Source organism: Anas acuta, chromosome 14 (genome assembly GCF_963932015.1).
Source record: "Anas acuta chromosome 14, bAnaAcu1.1, whole genome shotgun sequence".
Taxonomy (NCBI): Eukaryota; Metazoa; Chordata; class Aves; order Anseriformes; family Anatidae; genus Anas; species Anas acuta.
Window position 1 is genome coordinate 418,645 of NC_088992.1, and position 23,087 is coordinate 441,731.

Below are 23,087 nucleotides of genomic sequence, written 5' to 3' on the forward strand. Positions count from 1 at the left end.
CCGCGCGGGGCCGCCCCGCCGAGGAGCCCCCGCCCAGCGGCCCCGGCCCCGGCCCCGGCCCCTTCCCGGCGGCGCGGCGGGCGGGCATGGCGGCGGGCGGGCGGCGCGGCGGCGAGGAGCTGCCGGTGTACCTGGCGCGGCCGGGCACGGCGGCGGCGCCCCGGCAGAAGCGCGGCGGGCTCTTCTGCAGCGTCGAGGGCGCCTTCGAGAGCAAGACCCTGGACTTCGGCGCCCTGCGCGTCGGGCAGCGCCGCGCCCCGCCGCCCGCCGCCAGCCCCGGCCCCGGCGCCGACCCCGGCCCCGGCCCCGGCCCCGACCCCGACGAGGTCCGCGCCGCCTCGGACAAGGAGCGGCTCCAGAACCTGTGCCCCGACGACGACAAGGTGGGGGCCGGGCCCGGCCGGCCGCGGCGGGGGCGCGGGGCGGCGGCGGCGGAGCTCGTCCCGGGGCGGCGGGGCTGGGCTCGGCGGCGGAGCGGGGCGCGGGGCGGGCGCGGAGCTGCCGCCGCTCTGCTGCGCGGGGCTGAGCCCGGCGCCTCCGGAGCCCAGCGCGGGAGACGCGGGCCCGCGGGGCTCGGCGGCTCCGGGCGGAGCAGGAGGAGGGGGCAGCCGCCGGGCGCCGTCGTGACGAACAGTAACTTGCAGCGAAGTCAGTTGCTTGCAGGAGCTGCAGGCAGCGCGGGCTGCAGCTGCAGCTCAGGATGTGTGTTTTTTTTTTTTCCCCTGCTAGTTCTGGTTAACCAGGAGGCTCCACATTGTCCTCCTGCAATTCCTTAAAGGAGGGAAAGAAGGAAAAAGAAAGCTTTGCTGTCATCTTCCAGTTCGCAGAGCTCCTGCCTGCGATGTGCCATGTCAGCGATTTTTGGAAATAGAATCAAAAGATCCACACCCCATTACCAAGAATGGTAAAGCTAAGCATTAGAATAGCTGACTCTTTTTACTGTGTTTGCTCTTTGTAAACCTGAATTGAAGGACATCTTCCCCTTCCTCTTCCAAAGACGGGATTTTGGACTTGTTACTCTTTGGAGTAACCCCTGCCAGGTCCTGATCTTCATTGACACAAATCCGAAGTACCGTATCTGAGGCTGGGGACATCATGTTGGTCTGCAACTGACACCAGCGAAGGTGGTGTGCATCAGGCACAAAGTTCCTAAACTCATACCAATCTCAAAGTAATAAATAAATACTCTCCTAGCTCAGCAGCATATATTCTTCAGCCAGAGATTGAGATTGCTTGCTTTTTTTGTGCTGATCCCATACGCACCCGTGTGAGTTTGACAGGAAGATCATTAAGTTAATAACGCTGAGGAAATGCTTCAGTTGGGATTTCGGAGAGTCTGTTACTCATTTGCCTATAAGGCACTTGCTGGCCTGTGGGTCAGTGAGTAAATCTGAGGCTAAACTTTTCAGTAAATAGTAAGCATAAGGGCAATGTTTTTCAAGGGTGAACAGGGCAAATAAATAGAGCCCATTTTAAAAAATGGAAGCAAAAATCACTAAACCAAATAGCAACTTTGCAGCTTAGCCTGAAGAAATGATTTGGTGATCTCAGGGTTCTGCAGAAACCTCAGCTTGTATCCAGGGTACAAATTTTGACAAAATGCAAACACTTCTGATCTTAAGGACTAAATTCACCAGCTGGAGCCTGGTGGGAGCAGAAGCAGTGAAGTGCAATGACTTGGCCTGTTATGGCTTTTGGGAAATACATCAGGCGGTCCTCAAGGTCTGCTGGCTTCTGTAAGAGCTTCTGGCTAGGCAATTGATTGCTTTGAGGTTTCTTCCTTGCACATTTCTTTACTCTCTGCTTTTTGGTTTCTTATTGGCACAATATTTGGTTCCTGCTGTTGAGCTTTGCTCCTTTTACAGTCCATTTTACTGAAATGGGAAGAAAATTAACACTATTCCTGTCAGCACTGACCTTGTCTGTATGGTTCAAATAGCAGCTGCAGAATTGAACACTGAAGTAACATTAAGCTGCTGTTTGTTGGAAAAGAAAAGGAAACTTGTGACAGCCTGTCTGCAGGCTTTGCTCAGAGCTTCTCTGTATTAGCTGTACCAGTAACTTGGAAGTGTTGTTCCCTTTTAAGGTCTTGTCTAGACCCTTGTCTCCAGAGTTTTGTAGCTGAGGTTTTCCTTCAACAACTCCTCTCTTCCCAATGTTTTCTACTCCTAGATTTCTTCCTCTGAGGCCTTCTGCCTGATAAGCATCAGCAACCAAACCCTTTTAATCTGCACTTAGTGCCTGAGAAGGTGGGAAGCTTCACATATAAATGCTCGTGACTACATGACGAGAAGGAATCGTATGACTTTCTACTACAACTTTCAAGTTCAAGAGTGTCCCAGTGTACGACAGTCCTGATGGGAAACACCCATCTTGCATACTGAGCCACACTATGGCAGGTTAATGTGTCTGTACAACCACAAAGAGTTTGCTTGCATTGAGCTTTTTGCAGATTCAGAGCACACAAAAGCTCCTTTGTCAAGACAAATTGAAATCAAACTTCTTTGAATAATTTGACAGATTAAGAAACAGAGAGAAAGGTTAAGTGACCGACCCTTGACCAAATAACTATTTACTAGGAAAGCTGAGAATAAAGGACTTGCCTCTGCAGAAAGCAGCAGATAGTTTTATATCCTAGTTTTTCAACGAACAAATACTTGGAAATATAACATAGCAACACACCACTTCTTTTTAATGGCATTAATTATAATTAAAGCACCACCATCTCTGCAGGAAGATGACTGCAATGTATAACTGCCCTGTGATAATATGTAACGTCATACAACCTGTCAGCGTAATACAGGGCCAGCTAGATGTTTCAACCTCACTTCACTTTATTGCAAAGTGTATTGGAAGGTCAAAAACAGAGCTGTGGATTCAGGCACAGTGAAGTAATACTGCTGTGCTACTGCACGGTGTATGTTTAAGAGCAGTTAGGTGCCTTGCCTTTGCTTCATCAGTGGGAGTCTGAGCTTTGCCAGTTGATCTGGGGGTAATGGCAGTGAGCACTCTTTCAGGCCAGAGAGTCAGAGGCAGCTGGGGTCGGGGCTGTGGCTGTGGGGGCTGCTGTATGCCTGCACAGCTTTCTGGACTTGCAGATTACATCACATATTTTACTATAGTGAAGTCAGAGTTTTGTGTGGCTCACAGGCAGCACCCTCTGAATTCCTGTGGTGGGGGCATTCACAGGGGGCTGGTAATGTGTAAATACAGCCTGCAGGGCTCCTCTGTGCTCCGCTGGGCATCTGCAGAAGCAGTGTGGCTTTGAGGAGTAGAGGAGCGAGCTTTACAGGCACAGGGTCTCCTCTGTGCTTGGTGCCTAGGAAGACAGTAAAGCAGAATCCTGTGGTAGCCTCCTTAATGGACCTCCTCGGGGCTCAGCTGTACGAGATCGCTGCTCTTCCATCCTTCTGTTCAGTAACACAGGCGAGGAGCGCTTGGCTTGTTATGCTTACCCCAGACTTCTTGTCCCATCCTGCTGCGTGGTTCTGCAGTGAAGTCTTCATTTCCACGGCAACTGGCCGTGGTCCCACAAACAGGGGATTGCAGCTTCAGCGCGGGCTGAGGCTGCGCTGTCAGCCAGGCTGCGAGGGAGCGGGCTGGGCTGTAGCTGCAGGCAGCGGGGCGAGGCGCCACGCGCTGAGTGGGCCCTGGGGACCCTCCCACCAGCTATTGGCTTCTTCCCGCAGGTGGCCAGCGCCATGCAGGCCCCGTTCCATCCAGTTGTGTGACACCACTCAGATTGTTTGTGCTAAATCTTGGGATGACAGAGGGCTCTGCCTCAAATGGAGAAGGAAGCTTGAGCTAACTCTGTTCTCTCTTATTTTTTCTTTTTCTGACACTCGTAAAATTTGCTATGACTTCAGCATTCAGCTTTTTGTTTCCATTACTAGTAATTTATGGCAGAAACTCCAAGCCAACAGCAGTCTTTTCCTTACTAGTGAACTTAGTGTGATCTAGAAATTGCAGTTGTGCACGTCCTTTTAGCACCATTTAAAATCTTGCATTTATGCAAATGATCATAAAGCACTTTGATGGCATTGATTCATAGCTTCCATGCCACCCCCTTCAACAGAGAGCTGAGGAAAGGTTTTTGTTATTTCTGGTATTTCTGTAGAATATAGGAACAAACCCAGGCACTGGACTAGTTCAAACAATGCAAATACAAGAGTAAAACCTATATTGTAATTGCTGGGGTTTTATGCTAAATAAGCTCATTTTTATTGAAAAAAAAAATCTTGCATATTTTTTTTTAAGAAAGCTGTTGCCTGCAGAACAATAATTGGTCATTTCTTTGGCTGTTAATGACAGGATACAGGTGCTTGCCAGCATTTACACAAAACTACAAAGTTTGTTAAGCTGTGCTGTATGCGGTCAGAGCTTTGCATGGATATAGAGGGATTCTGGCCTGTTGGTGTAGAAGGCATTATGTGCTGGGAAAGGAGTTTATTTCTATGTCGGTGATACAGTTTAGCATGCTCTTTACCTTTGCAAACTGATAGCTCAAAATAATATTTAAAATGCAGAGCCAGTATTATTGCCCCCACATTTGACAACCAATAGTAGTTCCTAGCTCTGTCACATTTTATGGAGGCAATGGGGAATCACCATGCAGGCCGTGAATGTCACAGTAGGCAACATGTTCTAGCGATGGCTCATTCCAGTAGATAAGAGAGATGATGCTTCTTTTAATACTGTATATATGGTCTCCAAGGTCGACAGAAACCATAGCAAGATGTGCACATGCAACATTTCCTGATCCTGCACGAGGAAAAGTCTGTTCTCATGCATAGCCTCCAGAGTAGCTGAGATTGTTCCTCCACTGACCACAGACCAGCAGTGGGCTCGCTTATTGCTCTGGTGGGGATGCCACAAGAAAAACACCTGCAGCAGGAGGTGACATCGGTGATTCAGTAGCTTTGCATCTTTCCTCTGAAGTGCTTCTGGATCGTGCCAGCCTGGCATAGTACAAGGGTCTGTGTCCCTGCCCAGCTGCTAGCTGTAGGGTGAGATGCGGAAATGAAGGGCTGATTCCCACATATTTGTGCTTGTGACAGATCCTGAGCCCCTTCGTGCGTGATGGTGACACAAGAATCTGCTCAACTACAGGGGAGGGGACAACGATGCTTTGCCTCTGCCCCATGTGGCTGGGGGCCCTATCACAAAACATGGCTTCCCGCGGCCTTCTGCAGGACGTCTGCAGGTCTGGGGCTCCAAGTAGAAGCTGGAAGAAGCATGTGGCTTCCTCACACAGCACCTCGCTGTAGCAGTGCCAGGGGGTGGTCACGTAGTGTGAGCATCCCAGCTGGTAGCATTTCATCAGTAACCAGATTTTGGGAGCCAAACAAATTCCACATGGGTATTTATGGTTGTCATTGCAAAGTTGCATGCAATTGTTTTTGCAATGCACATTTTAGAAAAAAGTAAATCAATGAAAAAATTATGAAATGTAGCTAAACATTTTGAGATTCACAAAGCAAAACTCACTGCTTTCTCATTTGAAGTTTTTTTTTGCTGTGTTGGAAATCCCTTCAAGCATGTTGTATGCATGCAGTTGTAAGTGTCAAACACAAGCATCAGTGGGTTTAAATTGAAGTGTTGTGCTTTGACCATAGCAGATTCCTTGGCTCCATCCTGAATTAGCTTTTCCTTTTCTATTTGTCTAAGAAATCAGTACTTCCAGCAGGTCAGAACAATCTGGGAAGAAGGGTGTTTGGTAAGGTGAGAGTTCTAGAGTACGGGACTGCAAAATGTAGGTGCGTGGTGTTGTCTCCCATGTGCCCTGGCAGCCCTGTCCCATGCAGTGTGAGGGGGGTGTGGGCAGTGTTGGCTGGGCAGGACTGGGCCAGGGGTGAGTTCTGCTTGGGAGGTGTCCTAGCTGCATGAGCTGGGGACAAGGAAACCTGCTCAGGAGTCACAGCTTGCAGAACATGAGGAAGGGGATGGAGAAGAAATGCGGCCTGTGGAAACCTGCAGTAGTTCTTGGGATTTGCAGATGTTGAATATCAAAGCAAAGTTAGTAGTTTTGCAGGTTATTGGTGTATTAAATCTTAAGTGCTTTGCCCAAGGAGTTGGTGCCACTCTTACGTGGTGAAAGAAAAAATTAAAAACAAATCAGAGGAACACAGTCCTTCAGGCTGGTTTAGGAATCATGAGAAAGCCACTGGAATGGTACCAGCTAATGCCTAATCTGACAGAATTTATTGAACCATTAAGTCTGAAGAAAATAGCCTGTAGGCAAATATTATTAGTTCATCTCCCCAGATACCAAGACCTCCAGTTGTCATCCTGAACCTGAGCGTGGATGACAGATTCCTGCAAGAGGTGGTACTCTGTGCGAGTTTGCAGACACCGAGCCTTTTGTTTTTTCACCAGATCATCCTGGGACAGTCAGTCCATGCCTTTTCCACTGAATGCAGAAAGCCCAATGGTGTGTGACCTCCTGCCTTGGTTGTTTGTGTGGGAGATGGTAGATTCTGTAACCGATGTTGGGTTGTCTTGCCTGTGAGCAGCCAAGCTGGGGGGATGCAACCTCGGGGACTGAAGTGCTGAGGGAACCCCAAGTGCATCCTTGTACCACTCTGGCCACCACTAGTGGCAGTCTTCATAGCAAGGCTTAAACACTAATGGGTGTCATATCAGAAAGAAACCAAGCAGGAGCTGTGTTTGATTATGTTGTATGTGCTGGTGGCACCGGCTGATTTTCTTTGGTACTTTTTTAATGGGTTTGCCATTTTTGTGGTTCTGTAATAATCCAGCTCAGCATAGGAGTGGGATGCAGGCTGCCCAAGGCTGCTGGGCCACCCAGGCCCACGTTGAAGCTCTTGAGGTCCAGGGCCCACAGGTGTTTACCATGGCCTCTCCAGACATGAGCTCCTCCCTGTCCTGCACAGCTCATGCCTGCCCTTTCATTCCTGGCTTCCATTTGGCAGACTGGCCATTGCAAGTGGCATGAAAGCAAGGAGGTTTTGGAATTACAGAATCACAAAATAGAATCAGAATGATTTGGGTTGGAAGAGACCTTAAAGATAATCTAATTCTAACTACCATGCTAGATCAGGTTACCCAAAGTCCCTTCAACCTTGTCTTGAACACTTCCAGGACTGGGGCAGGAAACAAGCCCTATTTGTGATGGAAACAAACACTGTGAGACCCGGAAAAGTTACTTCCTCTGTGTGGCCTTCTCTGAAGAAGTGGTCTGAGTGAGCGCGAAGCTGGTCACTGACAGTCTGCCCTAATCCCAAGGAAAACCATAGTAGAGACCAGCTAGAGCTGCATTTGCTCTGATGCCTAACCTCAGGAGCAAGGTTTCCCTATGTAGACCCCCTCCATTGTTACCTCTGCAAAGAGGTGGAGAAAGTTGATTTTTCTGCTGGGGAGTAGTTTCCATGATGGCCAGAGGAAACAGGAGGAAGAAACAAAAACCAAACATGCCGGCAACTTCCTGGAGACAAGGCTGAGGAGCTGGAAAATATTGCAGTGCCTTGGCTGGCTCTGCTGGGCTGGCTCCTGGTGGTGGGTTAGAGCCAGCAGCACTGTTCTCATCGATCTGCTGGGACCAGCTGAATACCATTTTAGAGCAAGTGGGTTTGGATCCAGCAACGGGTGTTTCCATTCAGCTGAGGGGAGAACAGGGGTGAGGCTGAGCAGAACCCCCAGACCTTCTTTCTGTTCCTTGCACCGCATGTGAAGGGGAAGACATCACCTCTGTGCCTCTGTGTCATGGGCTTGGTCTGGCTCCTCTGCACTCAGAGGGAGTTGAGTCATTTCAGTGGAAATCCAGATGCTCTTGTGTAGCCAGAGTTCACCCTGTGGAGAGAGCAAACATGCAGTGGGGCAATATCCCTCCAGTCTCAGCATTAGCGTTTGGCCAGAGATGAGCTTTGGTGTCACCTGTCCGGGGCCCGACAGGAGCCTGGCCACTGTAGCATTGCTGGACAGATCCTGTCCATGCTCAGTGTCAAATAAGCTGTGTCCCGTGTCTGCAGCTGTGGGGATGGAGCTGTCAGAGGGCATGGAGCAGTGCAGGTGAAGCCAGGACCGTCCCAGCTGCGTTGCACCAGGCATGGGTCAGAGGCTGCAGTGCCGGGGCTGGGGGGTCCCCAGGGGGCTGGCCCTGCTCTCTGGTGACATCCTGTGGAAGGAGCACCCTCCCCAGGCCTAAGCGGACTGGCTCCGGGCATCCTTGCCAGGGATACGAGACCATGCAAGGAGAAAAGCAATTTTTCTGGCTAGGAAGCAAACCTCTATCTGGGCACCCCACATTTTTTCCTGCAGGTGTGGCTGTACGCTCTGCCGCTTCTTATTCTTCATCCTATTGTTGCTTTAATCAGGAACACACTTTCCAGTTTCAAGCACTTGTGTCCTCCAGGATCATTTACAAATTCAGTTTTTGCTGCCGCATTTGATTATGTCTGGCAAATCCAGTGCCACCTTCTTGCTCTTAGGTTTCTGTCCCCTCCCTTTTTCCCTTGTGTCGTTTCTGAGATGAGTTTGAGAGCTGCCTCCTCCTCTCTGGGCCCTGGTGGCTCATCCTGTGCAGAGGTGTGGGAAGGCACCAGGGGAGCAGCTTTGGCTGCCAAGCCCCGGGAGGCTGTGGTTGTGTTAATGCTAATACATTAATGTTCATAGTCCGTCGTAAAACCAAGGTGTACACACTGCTCTGCTATGCTCTGTGCATTGCTGCTATGTTTCTAAAGGGGGAACTGGAGCAGGCAAGGTGCTGCTAATGCTGGTGGTGGCACTGGGCAGGGTGATGAGGACAGCGTCCCCATCCCACAGCCTGTGAGCTATCCTCTGGGCTGCCAGCCCTTGCCCAGCCTCTCCCTTGCATGGCTCACTGAGCTCCCCAGGAGAGGAAGAGCACTTGCTGAGCCACCCAGTTCAGTGTTCTGCAGGATTAGGCTGTAACTGAATTAATTGGCCTTAAAGCAGCAGTCACTCATGTACACATATTAGCATATTCCATTTGACATGTTTGATTTCAACTTCATTTGTTTCTGGCAAAGAGAAGAACTAGCTTACCCTTGCCTTGATGTCTCCTCTGCATGCCTGCCTGCTCAGGGGTGCATGGCTCTGTTGCTGTGATGCAGGGATGGGTCTGTCTCTTGCAGTTTGGGGTTTGTTCAGCTCTCAGAGGCCTTGCAGCCCTGTTGGGGCTGTGAGAATCCTCGGGGACATTTGTGAAAGCAGCAGTGTCCTGTTTGAGTGAGTGTCAGAGCTGGGGGCTGAAGGCAGACTTGCTCGCGGGGTGGCTGGGCACCTGAAGGATTTAGCGCTCATTTTTCTCAGGGAGTTAGTCATAAAGTGACTGTTTCCAGAGGTTTGTCACTTTTGATGGCAGCAGTTAGGTCCTGCTGTCATTATTTGAAATGTAGTTTTGTCACCATCTAGAATAGAATAAAAATAGAACAGAAATTCAAAGTGCTTTTAAAATTATTATTCACTTATTTCCCTTTCTCTTCTCTCTTTTTTTTTTTTTTTTTTGACTATTTATCTTAAGCCTGGCTGGTTTTTCCAGCTGAAATGTGGTTAGGTAGGTGTTCATTTAACTGGTCTGTGGGGAAGTTGCTCACCGTTGGTGGGAATGAGCTCTGTCCCTGGGAGCAGCAGCCTGGAGTCCCCTGCCTGCCTGCGGCAGCCTCAGAGCAGGCAGGGCAGGGCGTGAGCTCTGGAGCTCAGTCTTGCTGTGCCTCTGAGCACCGGCTGTCCGAGTGTACGTGGGGGAAGCGAGGCATCTGGTCACTCACCGAGCCTGCAGACTGCCGGGCCTCTCAGCTGCAACTTGGAGCAAAAGCCCTCAGTGAAGGCTGCGTCAGGGTCACCTGCCTTCCCTCTGTCTCTGGCCCTGTTTCAGTTCAGCTTGGGTGCAAGTTAGGAGTCCTGTCAAATTGGCTAAACTAACTAGCATTAGGCCTGTTCTTAATTGCTGCCTGTGAAGAGTGTAGGGTAGTCCACAGACCTCCAGTTGTCCACAGGCTGGGAACTGCTGTTTTAAGAGGGATGTTGTCTCGGTGTTTGCTGTGGGCACACTGGAGTTGCTGTGGGCTCCTGATGTTCAAGGGCAGCCCCTTTCAGGGACTTCAGCTTTCTGGAGCCTCAGGTATGTTCTGTGAAGCACCATGTCTGCCAGGCTCTGGAGCTGGTTCATGAGGGTTTTGTGGATGGCATCACTGGTAGCCTCAGTCCAAAGGAGAAAGAAAAGAACAGTCCTGAAATTACTCTGGCTTCTGCTAATCCTTAATAAGACTGCAGATAAATTCTGGCTTGAACAATTGCTTTACCTAATGTCAGTTTGGACATGTGATTGAAATCATGGTAATCCAGCTGGGGTGGAATGGCAGTAATACCCAGTGCTTTTAACATGACAGTTCCTTGAAAACATCAAGTCCTGACCTGGAAATTTAGTTTGTTTCAGGCCATACATCTGTTATTTTTTCTCCTTGTTTCCACTGCCAAAGCCCCAACGTATATCCTAGCCAGGATAAAACTAAGCAGAGTTGTTCCACTGTGGAAAAACTTGTGTCACGGCCCCCCACCTGCCTTGTACAACATGGAGGCAGTCTCCTGCTGCCTCTTGGCAGACCTCATGTGTGTCCAGCATGAACAGCTGAGCCTCAGATTCCTTCCCATTCGTGTCTGCTCCTGAGTGGGAGTTTGAAAGGCTGCAGAGCTCCATGTTGCCTCTGGGAGATCGTGTAGATGGTGGGAAAGCCGGTATGGCTGTAAGTACTTTTCAGTAACAGAGCCAGTGGGCTTTCTTCCCAGTTTCTTCTCACTCTGTCTTTCAAGTTGAACGTCAGAGAATGGGAGAGCTGCAGCCAACAGCACTGATAGTATGGTCATCCTGTGAGCACTCATTGCATGGAGCCGGACACCCCCACAGAAGTAAGGGTGACTCCAGCGATGGGGAGAGGACAGAGTGTGGAGAGAGCCACAGGTCTGGGTCAGCCACCCCCTTCCTCCAGGACTACACAGACACACAGACAGACAGACAGACAGACACACTCACTCACATACAAGAAAAAGGGTTGTGTGTGGTGGAAGTTCCTGGTGTGCTGGAATAGGAGTGCCTGACCAGCCTCTTGAGACAACACATCCTGCCAGAGGTTCCACCTAGAGAGAGCTCATCAGATGCGTTCCCATCTCTTGGATTCACTGTGCCCCAGGGTAGATCAGACTCTGAAAACTTGACTGTTAGGAGAGAGGAGGGGATGATTTTATGCAAAGAACACATACAGGAGAAAGGAGACTGCACGGGGATGAGCCACCCTGACACATCTGCTTAACATTATGACACTTGAGCCCTGATTTATTCCACCACTGGTTATATTCACTGTACCTCAGTTGTGTCTGTCTGTAAAAGCACCATTGATCACATCAATGTAAGACTGGTGGGACCTACTTTCATCCTTTGCACTAGAGCTGGGTCAGCAGCATCCTGGTCTTTACAGACATGTCTTGAGTCAACAGCTGAGCATTGATAGGCCATGGTCAGAGTTGGTTCCATTTCAAAGACAAAGTCCTTGCAGCAGCACATGCCCGTTCCTCTGCTCACACTACTGGTGTTCATTGCCATGCTCCTATCACCCACTGTGGCCATACATTAACATCTAACTGTGTGTTATCTCTGCAGGTTTTTCTGAGGAGGGTATGGGCTGTAAGAGTATTGCCATTTTGAAATAACTTCCCAAACGGCTCTGCTGGTTATTGAGGATGTTTTGAAGCATGTGAGTAACACCTTGCTGAGTGCACCTTGAAGAGGCCCTATGAAAAAGAAATCTTTTTCAGTGTTGAAAGTTTTGGGCCCCCAGCAGTGTAAAACACGCTATGTATTTATGCAAGTGTCACACAGCAACGAGGAGGAAAGCGCATCTCTTCAGAGGAAGGCTCTGAAATCACCATGGCTGGCCAGCATTCAGGGGGCTGATGCAAGTTCAGCTCTTGAAACTGAAAACTCAAGTCAGTAGCATATATCTGCGTAGTCATTTATCTAATTAACTGCTGCTCTTTGTGTTACTGACAGCACACCAAATAACATGGTACTACAGAGCATGGGGATACCCTTAAACTTTCTAGAAAATAGGTGAGTGAAGTTTCAGGAGGTTTGGCAATGAGGGTCAAGCACCTTTCTCACATGCCAGTCCCAGCTGGTCCAATCTCCCCAAAGTCCAGGACCAATTCTGGGTGCATCACAGCGTTGTGGCAGGAGCACTGCAGTCTGGTACTGTGTCTCCTACCCACCCCCTCCTTGGTCAAAGAGGCACCAGCCCAGTCCTGCTCCCCCATGCCCTTTCTGGCCCCTGCAGACTGCTTCCCGCTGACTGCTGGGCTGCTCCAGGATGCAGGAGGCAGGGGGCCAGCTGGGCCATGCAGCCCATGCAATTTTGCAGATGCCTCGGTTGTCCTGGCAGTGATAAGTAAGTTATTGAAAGCTGCTGACTCACCTGAAGGCGGTGAAAGTTTTTTGGACTTAGCAGAAGTGTGCATCCATTCAAACTTTCTGAGAGCTTCAGCAAGATCACGTTTGGGGAAACACAGAGCCCATTTGTGCTGCCGACACTGGTAGTGTTTACATGGGGCAGAGGTTGTCAGTCAGCTGTGCGCTGCGTTGTCTTTTTGTTTCCAATACTCGTGCTTTTGAAGGAAAATCCAAGGTGATCCAGATGCACGCTGACAGTACCAAATAACCTGCTCTTTTACAAACCTCTTTAATTTACTGTTATCACCTTGACAACGTTTAGCTCGCAGGCGGCGCCGTTGGTGGCCGGCGCCCTCGGCTGCTGCCTGTGCAGGCTCGGCCCAGGCACGGAGCCGGCCCCACGCGGGGCGGCCGCGCTGCTCGTCCTCGGCGGCCGTGCCCCGGGGCCGGGCGGGGGGCGGGGGGCGGCGGGCGCTGCCCGGAGCCGCCCGGAGCCGCTGAGCCGCGGCGGGCGAGCGGGGCCGGGCCCGGGGCGCCCCCTGGCGGCGGCGGGCGGGGCGGCGCGGGGCGGGCGGGGCGGGGCGGGGCGGGGCGGGCTCCGGTCCCCGGTGGCGGCGGGCACGGCGGGCGCGGCGCGGGCTCGCCTTTGTGCGGAGCCGGGCGGAGGGCAGCGCAGGCGGCGGCGGGCCGGGCAGCGCCATGTCGTACCAGGGCAAGAAGAACATCCCGCGCATCACGGTGCGTGCCCGCGGGCCGGGCGCGGCGGCGCCGCCGGTGCCCGGCTCCCCTTTGTGCGGCCGGGGCCGGGGGCGCGGGCGGCGGGGGCGGTGCGGGGCCGGGCCGGTGCCCGGCGCTGCGGGCCGGAGCGGCGGCGCGCAGACAAAGAGCCGCCGCCCGCGCAGGTGTCCGCGCTCGGCGGAGCCGCGCCCGGCGCTCCCCGCGCAGCGCCCGCGGCTCCAGCCCGACGGCCGCCCCGGGGCCGCCTCTCGCCGAGCCGTGACAGCGGCTGGGAGCGGCGCCCGGCCCGGGCTCGCGGCCCCGTCGCGTTCCGCGGGGCTCCCTCCCGGGGGGGGCAGCGGCCGCGGAGGCGTCGGTCCGGGGTGCGGGCGCTGCGGGCGGGCGCTCCCCGTGGGCAGCGCGGCCGGGTCCCGCCGGGTCCCGCCGGGCGGGGGCCGGGGCCGGGGTCCGGGTCCCGCGCGGGTTCCCATTGTCCCCAGCAGCGCGCAGGTGGGGCGGGCGGGCGGCGAGCAGAAAGCCGCCGGGGCGGGGTTGCAGCCCGTCTGCCGTGCTCTTTATCCGTGCTCTGCGAGGTGCGCGCTGGATGCGGCGGCGCTGCGCTGGGTTCCGAGCTGATCTCTTTCTTGCTGCATCAGGTGCAGCGGTCCCCATTGCTGGCGCAGTAGTGCAGGGGACCACACCTACCGCGATCACAGCCCGTCCGTGCCACCTCAGCGAGAAGAAAGGCTGGCTGACATGTTTTCTTTGAAGCTGCAGGGAGGCCAGCTGCACGGGGGTCCCACGGGTGCCTCTCTGTGCCGATCTCTCTAGGGTTTTCATGCTCTGACCCAGCTTGCACCTTCCTTCGTGGGGTGCAGCTGCTTTCATCCTGGCCCTCCCTGGAGGAGGCTGCATGGGGATTTATTTTTTTTTTTTCTGGGAAAGCAATCAGGTCTTTCATCTTTTTGATGGCTTTCTGCTGACTTCATATAGCTCTTGTTTTTCCTCCTGAGGACAGCTTTGGCCTCTTGAAGAAAAAGAAAAGACAAAGCAGTCAAGCTTCATTGTGCTTTTTAATGTACAGATGTGAACAAATTACTCCCAAAGAAGCACAAAGGTCATTAACCACTATAAAAAGAAATTCTTTTGTCAACCCAGATTCTCAACCCAATTGCTTTAATAAGCAATATCACCTCTTTACAAATCTTGGCTTTTCAGTATCCCTAGACCAGTTACAAGAACATTATTCCTGGAGGTGGGATTTCCCCCATTCTCTGGGGCTTTTTCAGCAAGGACCTTTGTGATACAATTTACAGATATGGGGGACTTGTTCCTGTTCCTCTGGACACCATTAGGGACTTTCTCACCTCAGTGGTAACAAAATCTCACAAGTTGCCTTTTTTTTTATTTTATTTCCTGTTAAATCCTTCCCTCAGCCTACTGATGCTTAAAATGTTGCTGGTGAATGGCATTTTTGGAGCTGACACCACAGGTGGTTCTCTCCTGTGATTTCTGCAGCTTGGCGAGGGCCCCCCAGGACTTGCTTGCCCTGCTTTGCAGCATCATCATGTTCTGGTTGGGGTGGTGGAGATTCTAAAATTCTGGTCAAATAGCCATGTATTCCTGAACACATGCTTTGAGATCCAGGGGAAGCAATGAAGTGGAGTCTGTGTTTGGGTGGTCTTCTCTCATTTAATAGTACGGCAGAAAGAAAATCTCAGCTATGTTGGCTTCCCTCGAAGTAAGGCTCTGCAGTCCCCTTCTGCAGGTTGTCCCTCCCCTGGGCATTGTGTCGATTGTTTGTTCCTCCTCCTGAGATTTCCACCCCAGAGTCTATTCTTGCCTGTCAAGACACACAGCAACCTTTGGGGATGACAGTCAGCTAAACTGTGCTTGTTAGAAGAGAAATTTTGGAGACTGCATAGTGCCGTTAGGATAGAAGATATCTCAAAGACCTTCAAAGCATCACAGTTGAGAGGTCAGGAGTATGAAGGTACACAGAGGAACGCTAGCAGGTAACTCACCCGTCAGTCTCAAATCTGATAGCACTGAGGCAGTGGCTGAGCCTGCAAATGAAGGGAGTAGTAGTGCTTTCACCATATCTCTCACCCCACAAACAGGCAGGTTTGGCTTTTGTGAAGGCATTGGAAATCTGAATGGTTTTACTTCCTGACAGCTATTGTTTGACCTGTCTAGCATAATTCTGGCGATGCACAAACACCCCCCTCTTATTTCCTCTCATACTCAACAGCATTGCTGTCAGAATTAGCAGATAGTTTCTGACAGTTATCTGTAGAAAACCAGAGTTTGCCTGGTGGATCTGTTTGCAATTTCTGATCTTTTCTAGGAGAGCCATTTTAGTGCAGAAGCCAGAAGCTCAAGTGAAGGGTGCATGTGTTTTTGTGGGGTAAATTAGTGTGGAATTATTCCCAAACAGAACTGGAAAAGCCTGGTCAAAAGTAACGTGTGACAGAATGACAGACAGGACTGTAGCCATGAAGAAAGATTTGGAAATATGGGCAAATCTGTTGGTTGTGGTGTGGAGCAAACATGAGGAAGTGGGAGGGGAGGGTTATTGAATCTTTTTGTTTTTCCGTTCATCACCGTGGTAGGGTGTTGCTCTTCACTGGGCCTTTGGCTGTGCACAGTGCATCAGAGACCAGTAAATGTGATGTTACTTTCCAGATGTGTACTGGTGCTGGGATACCCAGCTCAGGAGAGAAGTCACCCTGAACTTTGTGTGTCTGTTGAGAGATTCTTTATTAGCTCCTTTTTTTTAAAAAAAAAATGTTTTGTTTTGCTTTACAAGATATAATCAAGATGCTTCCTCTCTTCCTCTCCTTCCCTGCTGTTCACAAGATGTGAACATTCCCGCAGAAAGAAAAGTGGAAAACCAAAATGAGTAAATGCCCTGCTTTCACAAAATAGCTATTAAGGGAGCTGCTGGTTGAAATAAAATGTCCTGGTCTTTGTGCTTTGGTCACAAAAATCTCTTCCATCCCAGGTAGACTGGAGTTCCCATATCTTCTCATGGTGTGGGCCATGCCTGTCCCTTTCAGCTACCCTGTCACAGCCCACAGATGGCATCTCTGTGATGCTTCTGGAAACAGTGAGGTCTGCACAGGGATGGCTGGCATCTTGTGTCAGGTGCAAGTGGGGAGAAAAGCCTTACTTACTGGGCAGAGTTTGGTAAGCTGCCAGCCATCGCTGTGGTATTTGTTACCAGCCCACATCATGGGGAAGAACATGTGCAGTTAGCAGTTCTGCTGGCCTCGCTATTCCAGCCTGGGGCTTTTCCACACTCTGGTGAGGTCCCTTAATAAGGAGACGTCCAGCCGCTGGTGACACACCACAGCAATTAGCGTCTATTCTTTTTCAAGGGAAAGAGCAGTAAAGCCACACACCTGCTTCTGTGCTACCCTAATTACACCCCTGTGCTTTGTCAACAAGGTAAACGCTATTCTTGGCTGGATCCAGCATCCTGCTGGAAGCAGCTGCCTCCCTTTCCTGCTGCAACCTCACACCAAGAAGAGATGCTAAGAGACCCCCTGATACTTTGGGATCTCAGATGACCAGGTGATGCTTAAGAGCATAGGGAGCAGAGTGTGGGCAAGAGGGAATGGGTAATGGTTTTATAAGCTTCTTAGTACTGATTCCAAATGCCAGCAGGTGAAGGGACAGAGTGTCCAGCACAAAGGGCTGACCAGCAGAGGTGCTGGGTACCAGAGGTGATCCCACTGAGCCATGCAATGCTGTGCTGGAAGGGTGCTTCCAGGCTGAGCTGTAGGGAGGTGCCTGTGCCTGCAGGAGTGGAGCCTCGTGACAGGCACCGCTCCTGTGACCCGAGGGCTGCCGCCAGCTGCCCAGAGACCGGCTGAGACACGCGCAGTGGCACAGGCCAGGTAGACAAGCAGCAGCCTCGTGCCAGCAGCTGGGCAGAGCTGCCTGCAGCTGCGCTCAGGAACCACTTGCAGCCATGGCGCCGCCCCGGCGTGTGGCCCTGGCAAGGAATCGGGCTTCCCCTTGCCATCTGCAGCCAGGGGCTGGGCGGGGGCCGTGGGGGTACGCGTGGCTCCATGCTGCTGCCAGGCCTGGAGGAGAGGAGCTGCCGTGGCGCCTGCCTGCTCCCTGCACAGGCAGAGCTTCACGTCTGCTAACAATGGCTGGTGGCACAGCCTGACACGGGCTGGCAGGGGACACGGTGGGTGTGGAGAAGCACAGGCGAGCTCTGGCAGGGGAACAGTGTGCTAATTGTGATCTGAGGCTGCTCTGGATGTGCGTGCTGCAGAAGCCTGTCTGTTAAGTCAGCCTTGTTTCCTCTTAACTGTTTCATCCTTTTCCTTTCCACTCCCCCCGCCTCTTCACGTCTGGGTGTATCCTTGAATGATGCCTGAGCCTGTGGATGGGTTGTCATTGGGATTTTCCTTTTTTCACTGTGTTGTATTTTTTCCTCATGGTTAATGGGTGTGCTCTGGTGCAGCCCGTGTCTCTCCTGTTCTCACGGGGATGGTCTGGTAGCCAGGCGTGGGGTGGGCACTGGTACAGAGCCCAGTCCCCTGAATAAAGGCCTTGTTCATGCTCCAGCCGTAATGAGCCTAGCAGTTTTATTTGTGTACTAACCGAATTAGCACTGAGCAGCCCTTCATGTCTGCCACAAAGTGACCATTTGTATTTGAATGAAGGCATATTTTCTGACTTCATATTAACACTTTATTCAGCAATTGTCAAGTATTTCAGTCTCCTACTCCTCACACCATTAGTGCTTGTGTCCCTTTGCTTTCTCTGGTCCATGTGCAGGGAGAAGTGGTCGGCATCAGTGTTTGCTGGCGCTCCTGGCTCTAGTGAAATTGAACTCCAGGGCCCTCAGAAAGGCAAGTTGGAAGGTGCGAAGGGGGTAGGCAAGACATACCATGGTCTACTTGTGTTATTGGATCTGGACAGGTTGAGTCTTTTATTGTCTCCATGAGCAGGCTAGGTGAAGCCAAGTATGATTTGCCAGGGCATAGGGAACTGGACGTATGGGAGAAACTTTACATACAGTTGACTGGAATATAAAATGAGAATTTTCTTCCCTTTGTTTCTCACGATAGCCCTGATTCTTCTGCAGCTTATGCCTGATACTGTTGCTTGACTATTGCTATCTGCATTTTTTTATAGTGTTACTTAAATATTGATCATTTGCATCCCTAGAAGCCACAGCTTAGCTGTTTTCCCCTGTGACTGACAGGCTATAAGGAAGTGGCTGTGGTCCCATTTCACTCCTTTTGGGTTTTCTGAACTTAAAATGACAGTACTGTTACTTAGATGACATTTATACAGATGCAAAAGTGCCCTGTGCCAGGGAGGAGGAGAATCAGTGGTTCGTGAGCAGCATTGTTTGGGTCCAGAGCCCTGAGCCCCAAACCTGGGCATCACCTGAGGTGTGCTGCTGGGGAGAGGGGCAGCAGGCTGAGAGCTGGCTCCAAGACACAGCACTCCCAGGCCAGCATGCCCAGCTGGGCTGCTACCTCTACTGGACCCAAGGGTGGAAGATGCAAGCAAAGGGTGCCCATGATCCCAATGTCACAAATCAAGGCAGCGTCTGCCTGTGCCAGCAGTGATTTGTTGCGCGTGGCTGCTGGAAGCTGTGCTGGGAGGTCTGCAACCAGCTCCATGCAAACCTCTGCTGGACCTGTGCGCCACCTGCGTTCAGGAGAGAGGGGAGCAGAGCCTGGTCTGCTGCTGGGGAAGGACTGTGGGCAGGAGAGAATGGGGCACAGCTCCAGCCTGGTGCCACCATACCTGGTGGATATGGGTCCTGTTGTGCCTTCAGCTGTGCTGGAAGGGGACCTTGGGACACTGCAGGCTGTCAATGCTGATGGGGTGACCTAGCCTGCTGCCCTGCCCAGCACCAAGCTGCAGCCAGGCAAGTGCATCGTGCCATGTGCTCCCTTCCCCACCCAGTTTCTTTGTCTTGACCTGTATGAATGAGTTGCTGTATAAGGCACGTGGGCCTGGAGCTTTGGCTGATGTGAGACGCCAGGGTGTGAGGGAATTCTGTGGCTGCACATGACCACGGCCTGGTGATATTTCCAGAAATCGCCTTGGGGCAGCAGGTGAAGAGCAGCAAGCCCAGCTCCCTCTAGAGGAATTAACTGTGTGGGACCCCCCCAGGATGTGCCTGCATGTGAGCCCTGCAAAGGGTTGCCAGCAGCTGCAGTCCAGGCTGGCACTGTGGGAGGGACGGGACCTACTCACTCTCTGAAACCTGGGCTACAGGTGCTGGAAGGAGCTGAGGGGAATGTGGGGGGGAGCTTGAAAGCCAGAGGGCGGTTGGAGGTGTATTAAACAGTTATGGAGCCTGCATATCCTCTGGAACAGCAAAACCAGCTCATGTCATCTGAATGCATGGTAGCCATGTGTGAGAGCAGGTTGTTTGCCTTTGTACCACATGCAGCTCGTGTTAAGACTGGTGCAGGTGAAGGCAGAAGATGGACCTCAGATTCCTCAGGTTGGGGTCTGTTTCCTACGTGACAGTGTCTGTTCTCTCCCCATAGTGTGTGCTGGGTTGTCCACGCCCAAAAACAAATGCAGGGAGGGGCACAAGAGCAGTTCTGTTCTGGGTGCTCTTCTACTCCCTGTCTGTGCTCCTTTGGAGGTTTCTGGCCATTTATGTCAATAGAAAGGAGAAGAGAAGAGGTGGTAAGTGATGAGATGGGAATAGAGTTCATTGCCTCCTGTGACACTGTGAAATACCTTGGAAGGACCACCATGAGCATTGCAGGGAAGGGACAGGTCCAACAACAAATGCATCATCTTCAGGGCTGCCTGTTCTGCCAGTGATCTTTGCAAGGTGTTAACAGATGAGAGAGACATAAATTGTCATCTTCAGTGAAATGTATTTTGCACAGTATTTGGATCACATGTAAGGATGTAGGAAAGCTCTCGGTAACAAACTTCATCTAAATACTGGTATGTGACTTGTGCTGCCTCTGGAACTATGTGTGTAATGACCTGGTGCAAGAGGCTCTTGACTTTTCCCTGTATATTCTGTGGAAGCACATTTGCTGTGTCCCCAGTGCCTCTCCTTTGTACTCATTCCACCTCAGCGGTGTTACTGGCAGCACCTATTCCCCTCAGAAACAGCCCCATAAGTTTGATTTTTTTCAGTCCTTGTGCTTGTCCTGTATTTTCAAGTGTTGGTGCAGATGTGAACTTTCTGCAGTTTCTGCTGTTGGGGTGAGCTGTGTGATGCAGTAGAAGAGCACCCAAGAAAGGCACTGTACCAACGCTGAGAAACGCATGCATTGCCTGCTACTGACTACTGCTGTATTTTTCCCTTCACAGAGTGATCGTCTCCTCATTAAAGGAGGGAGAATAGTTAACGATGACCAGTCGTTCTATGCTGACATTTATATGGAAGATGGTCTCATAAAGTAAGTATGGGACTTCCATAGCATATTATTTCCATCTCCCCTTAAATTAGCTTCAGGTTGGATGGTTATTGTTTTTTCATGGATGTGGTCTGCACCCTGCTTGCTGGCTGGGGAAACTTCACAGTTCACTTTGATTAGAGGCTCAGCTCTCCACAGTGTGTATGGGCACATATATGATGCTTGGCAGGTTTATACTGATTTGCAGCTGGGCTGGTGGCTATGAGACATAGTGTCCATTGTAGAACAAAGCTGTACCTAACTGAACCAGGAGCAAGATTTGTCTTTGACTCCTGTTTTGCCTTGTTTCGACAGTATTAGCATGAGTGACCCTACCTAACATCCCATTCGTTAGCACTACTGAGGACAGCACTGTGCCCATGTACTACCTACCTGAGATTTTCAGGAACTGCAAGCAAACCAACTTGTCTTCTATATTGATTTATCAGGGAAGACTGAAGAAGGCTTGATGAAAATAGGATTTCTGAAAGAAGAGATTTGAAGGCTAAGTGCTACATATGGGCAGATAAAGGGATTGAGGGGGCAGAGGCTGAGTAAAGGGAGATTCAGGTGACCTGTCCTGCAGGAGAGCTGGTGTGTCCAGAGAGGAGGATGTCGATTGCCCTCCAGAGAACTATCAGTAAGGGTGCTTTAAACTACGAGAAGATTATGCTGGAGCCTTTTAGGTTTGCTGTTTTCAGAGGAAGTTTTTTCAAGCTGCAACAGGGGAAGTTCAGGCTGGACATCAGGAAGAGGTTCTTCACTGAGAGGGTGGACATGCACTGGAACAGGCTCCCTGGGGATGCAGTCGTGGCACCAAGCCTGTCAGAGTTTATGAAGTGTTTGGACTGCACACTTAGTCATATGGTCTGAATTTTTGGGAAGAACTGTGTGGTGCCAGGAGTTGGACTTGATCCTTACAGGTCCTTTCCACCTGGGGATATTCTCTGATTCTATGATTCTAAGTACTTGGGGTCTAGCTGCCTTCACTGCGGCGTGGCCCTGTTGTTAGCATCCTTCAGAGGGTGGGAGGACAGCAGGTGAGTGGGAAGGTCCCGTGGAGGGAGGACTCCTGCCGTGCTCCTTGGGAGGAGCGTGAATCTGGTGCAGCCAGGCTGGGCTGTCAGATTGTGGCACTGCAGCCCACTGCAGTGCGTACCCAGGGGAGGGGGCTGTCCTTCACCCACAGGACTTTGTGGTGGGAGCAGCATTGCCAGACCCTGCCGAGCCCTGAGCTGGCCTAGCAGCTGTGGCATTATGCTGAGAAATCATCTTTCTTTGTAAGTAAGCCTCAGACTTGAGCCTTACTTAAGGTGGGCAGAAGGACAGGGAAGAGGAGAGATTAGGGGTACTGCTTACTGGACACAGGGCTGGTGTCCACTGCAGAGGTCTGCATCATGCCCATCAAACCATGCTTCTGGCCTCCCCGAGCCAGTGCCTGCCCTGGACAGCAGGTGTCAACATAGCCACCACTGCAGCGGGCGGACAGATGGCAGCCTTCCCTGGACTGCGCAAATCTCAGTTTAGGTGGGCCAGACAATCCTGGGATTCTCTGCTCAGTGAGGTGGTTTCACCCCCAGTCCCTGGGAAGGAGTGGGGCGTTTCTACCAGGTCGAGGGGGTGGCCTGGCTGCTCCCCACCTGGCTTGTCGATCGGTTGTGTTGTGGCTGGTTTTCTTTTGTGTGTGCCTCACCATCTTGATGTGGTCTCATCAGGCAGATTGGAGACAATCTGATTGTCCCTGGAGGGGTCAAAACCATAGAAGCCAATGGGAAGATGGTGATCCCTGGAGGAATTGATGTCCACACTCGCCTGCAGATGCCCTACAAGGGGATGACAGCAGTGGATGATTTCTTCCAAGGGACGAAAGCGGCCCTGGCTGGTGGAACTACAATGATCAGTGAGTGCAGAAGGCAGGTCTCGTGCAAAACAGCACCTGGCAGGCTTGGGCTTTTGAGAGCAGTCTAAGTACTGATACATTCAGTACTGTGACTCTGCATGTGATCTGTTTGATGTTGGTTTCCGTGTCTTCTGAAGATTTTTTTATTTTTTTAAAATGACTTTAGGAAGTCATGCAGGAGGGTACAGTCAAAGAGGGTTGTGTTGAAGTTCCTCTTTAGGGCAGGAAGAATGTACAGATGACAACTGGCAGGGAGGATTTAGGGAAAAATTTGGAGGAAGGAGAAAGATTCTCAACAGTTGGTGTCAAGTCGGTGTCATTCTCATTCTCTGGAAGAGGTAACTGGGACATAAACACATCTGATACTTGTAAAAACAGGGGGGAGGGCTGAGGATGGGAGCCCCTCTGGGAGCTCAGAAACTTGCAGGTTTAGTGGCAGAGACTGGGCAGCCATCTCAGCACTGATGATCTTGCAGAGACTCACTCGAGGATGCTTGCTTTCCTTGCCAGGCCAGCCTGCATTTCTCCCTGCCTGGCTGGCACCTCTAATGGAAAAGCAATTGGAACAGAAAGTGCAGCCAACAGTGCACTCCAGCTTTTGCTACCAGTAACTTGTGGTGGTGCAGGTCTGGGTGGA

The 23,087-nt window shown here is 51.5% G+C and overlaps 1 protein-coding gene across 4 annotated transcripts in view; it reads left to right on the forward strand.

The window, feature by feature from the left end:
• The window catches only part of DPYSL3 (dihydropyrimidinase like 3), a 55,532-nt gene that overhangs the window by 19,765 nt on the left and 12,680 nt on the right, over window positions 1-23,087 (forward strand). The window contains exons 1-3 of one of the 4 annotated variants that reach the window (XM_068697696.1): window positions 51-383; window positions 20,465-20,553; window positions 22,266-22,450. In XM_068697696.1, the coding sequence (XP_068553797.1) occupies window positions 87-383; window positions 20,465-20,553; window positions 22,266-22,450 (571 nt within the window). In that variant the 5' untranslated portion in view covers window positions 51-86. Of the gene's footprint in view, window positions 1-50; window positions 384-886; window positions 905-13,007; window positions 13,160-20,464; window positions 20,554-22,265; window positions 22,451-23,087 lie in introns of those variants that run through there. The other 3 variants (XM_068697698.1, XM_068697697.1, XM_068697699.1) reach the window with 3 other exon arrangements.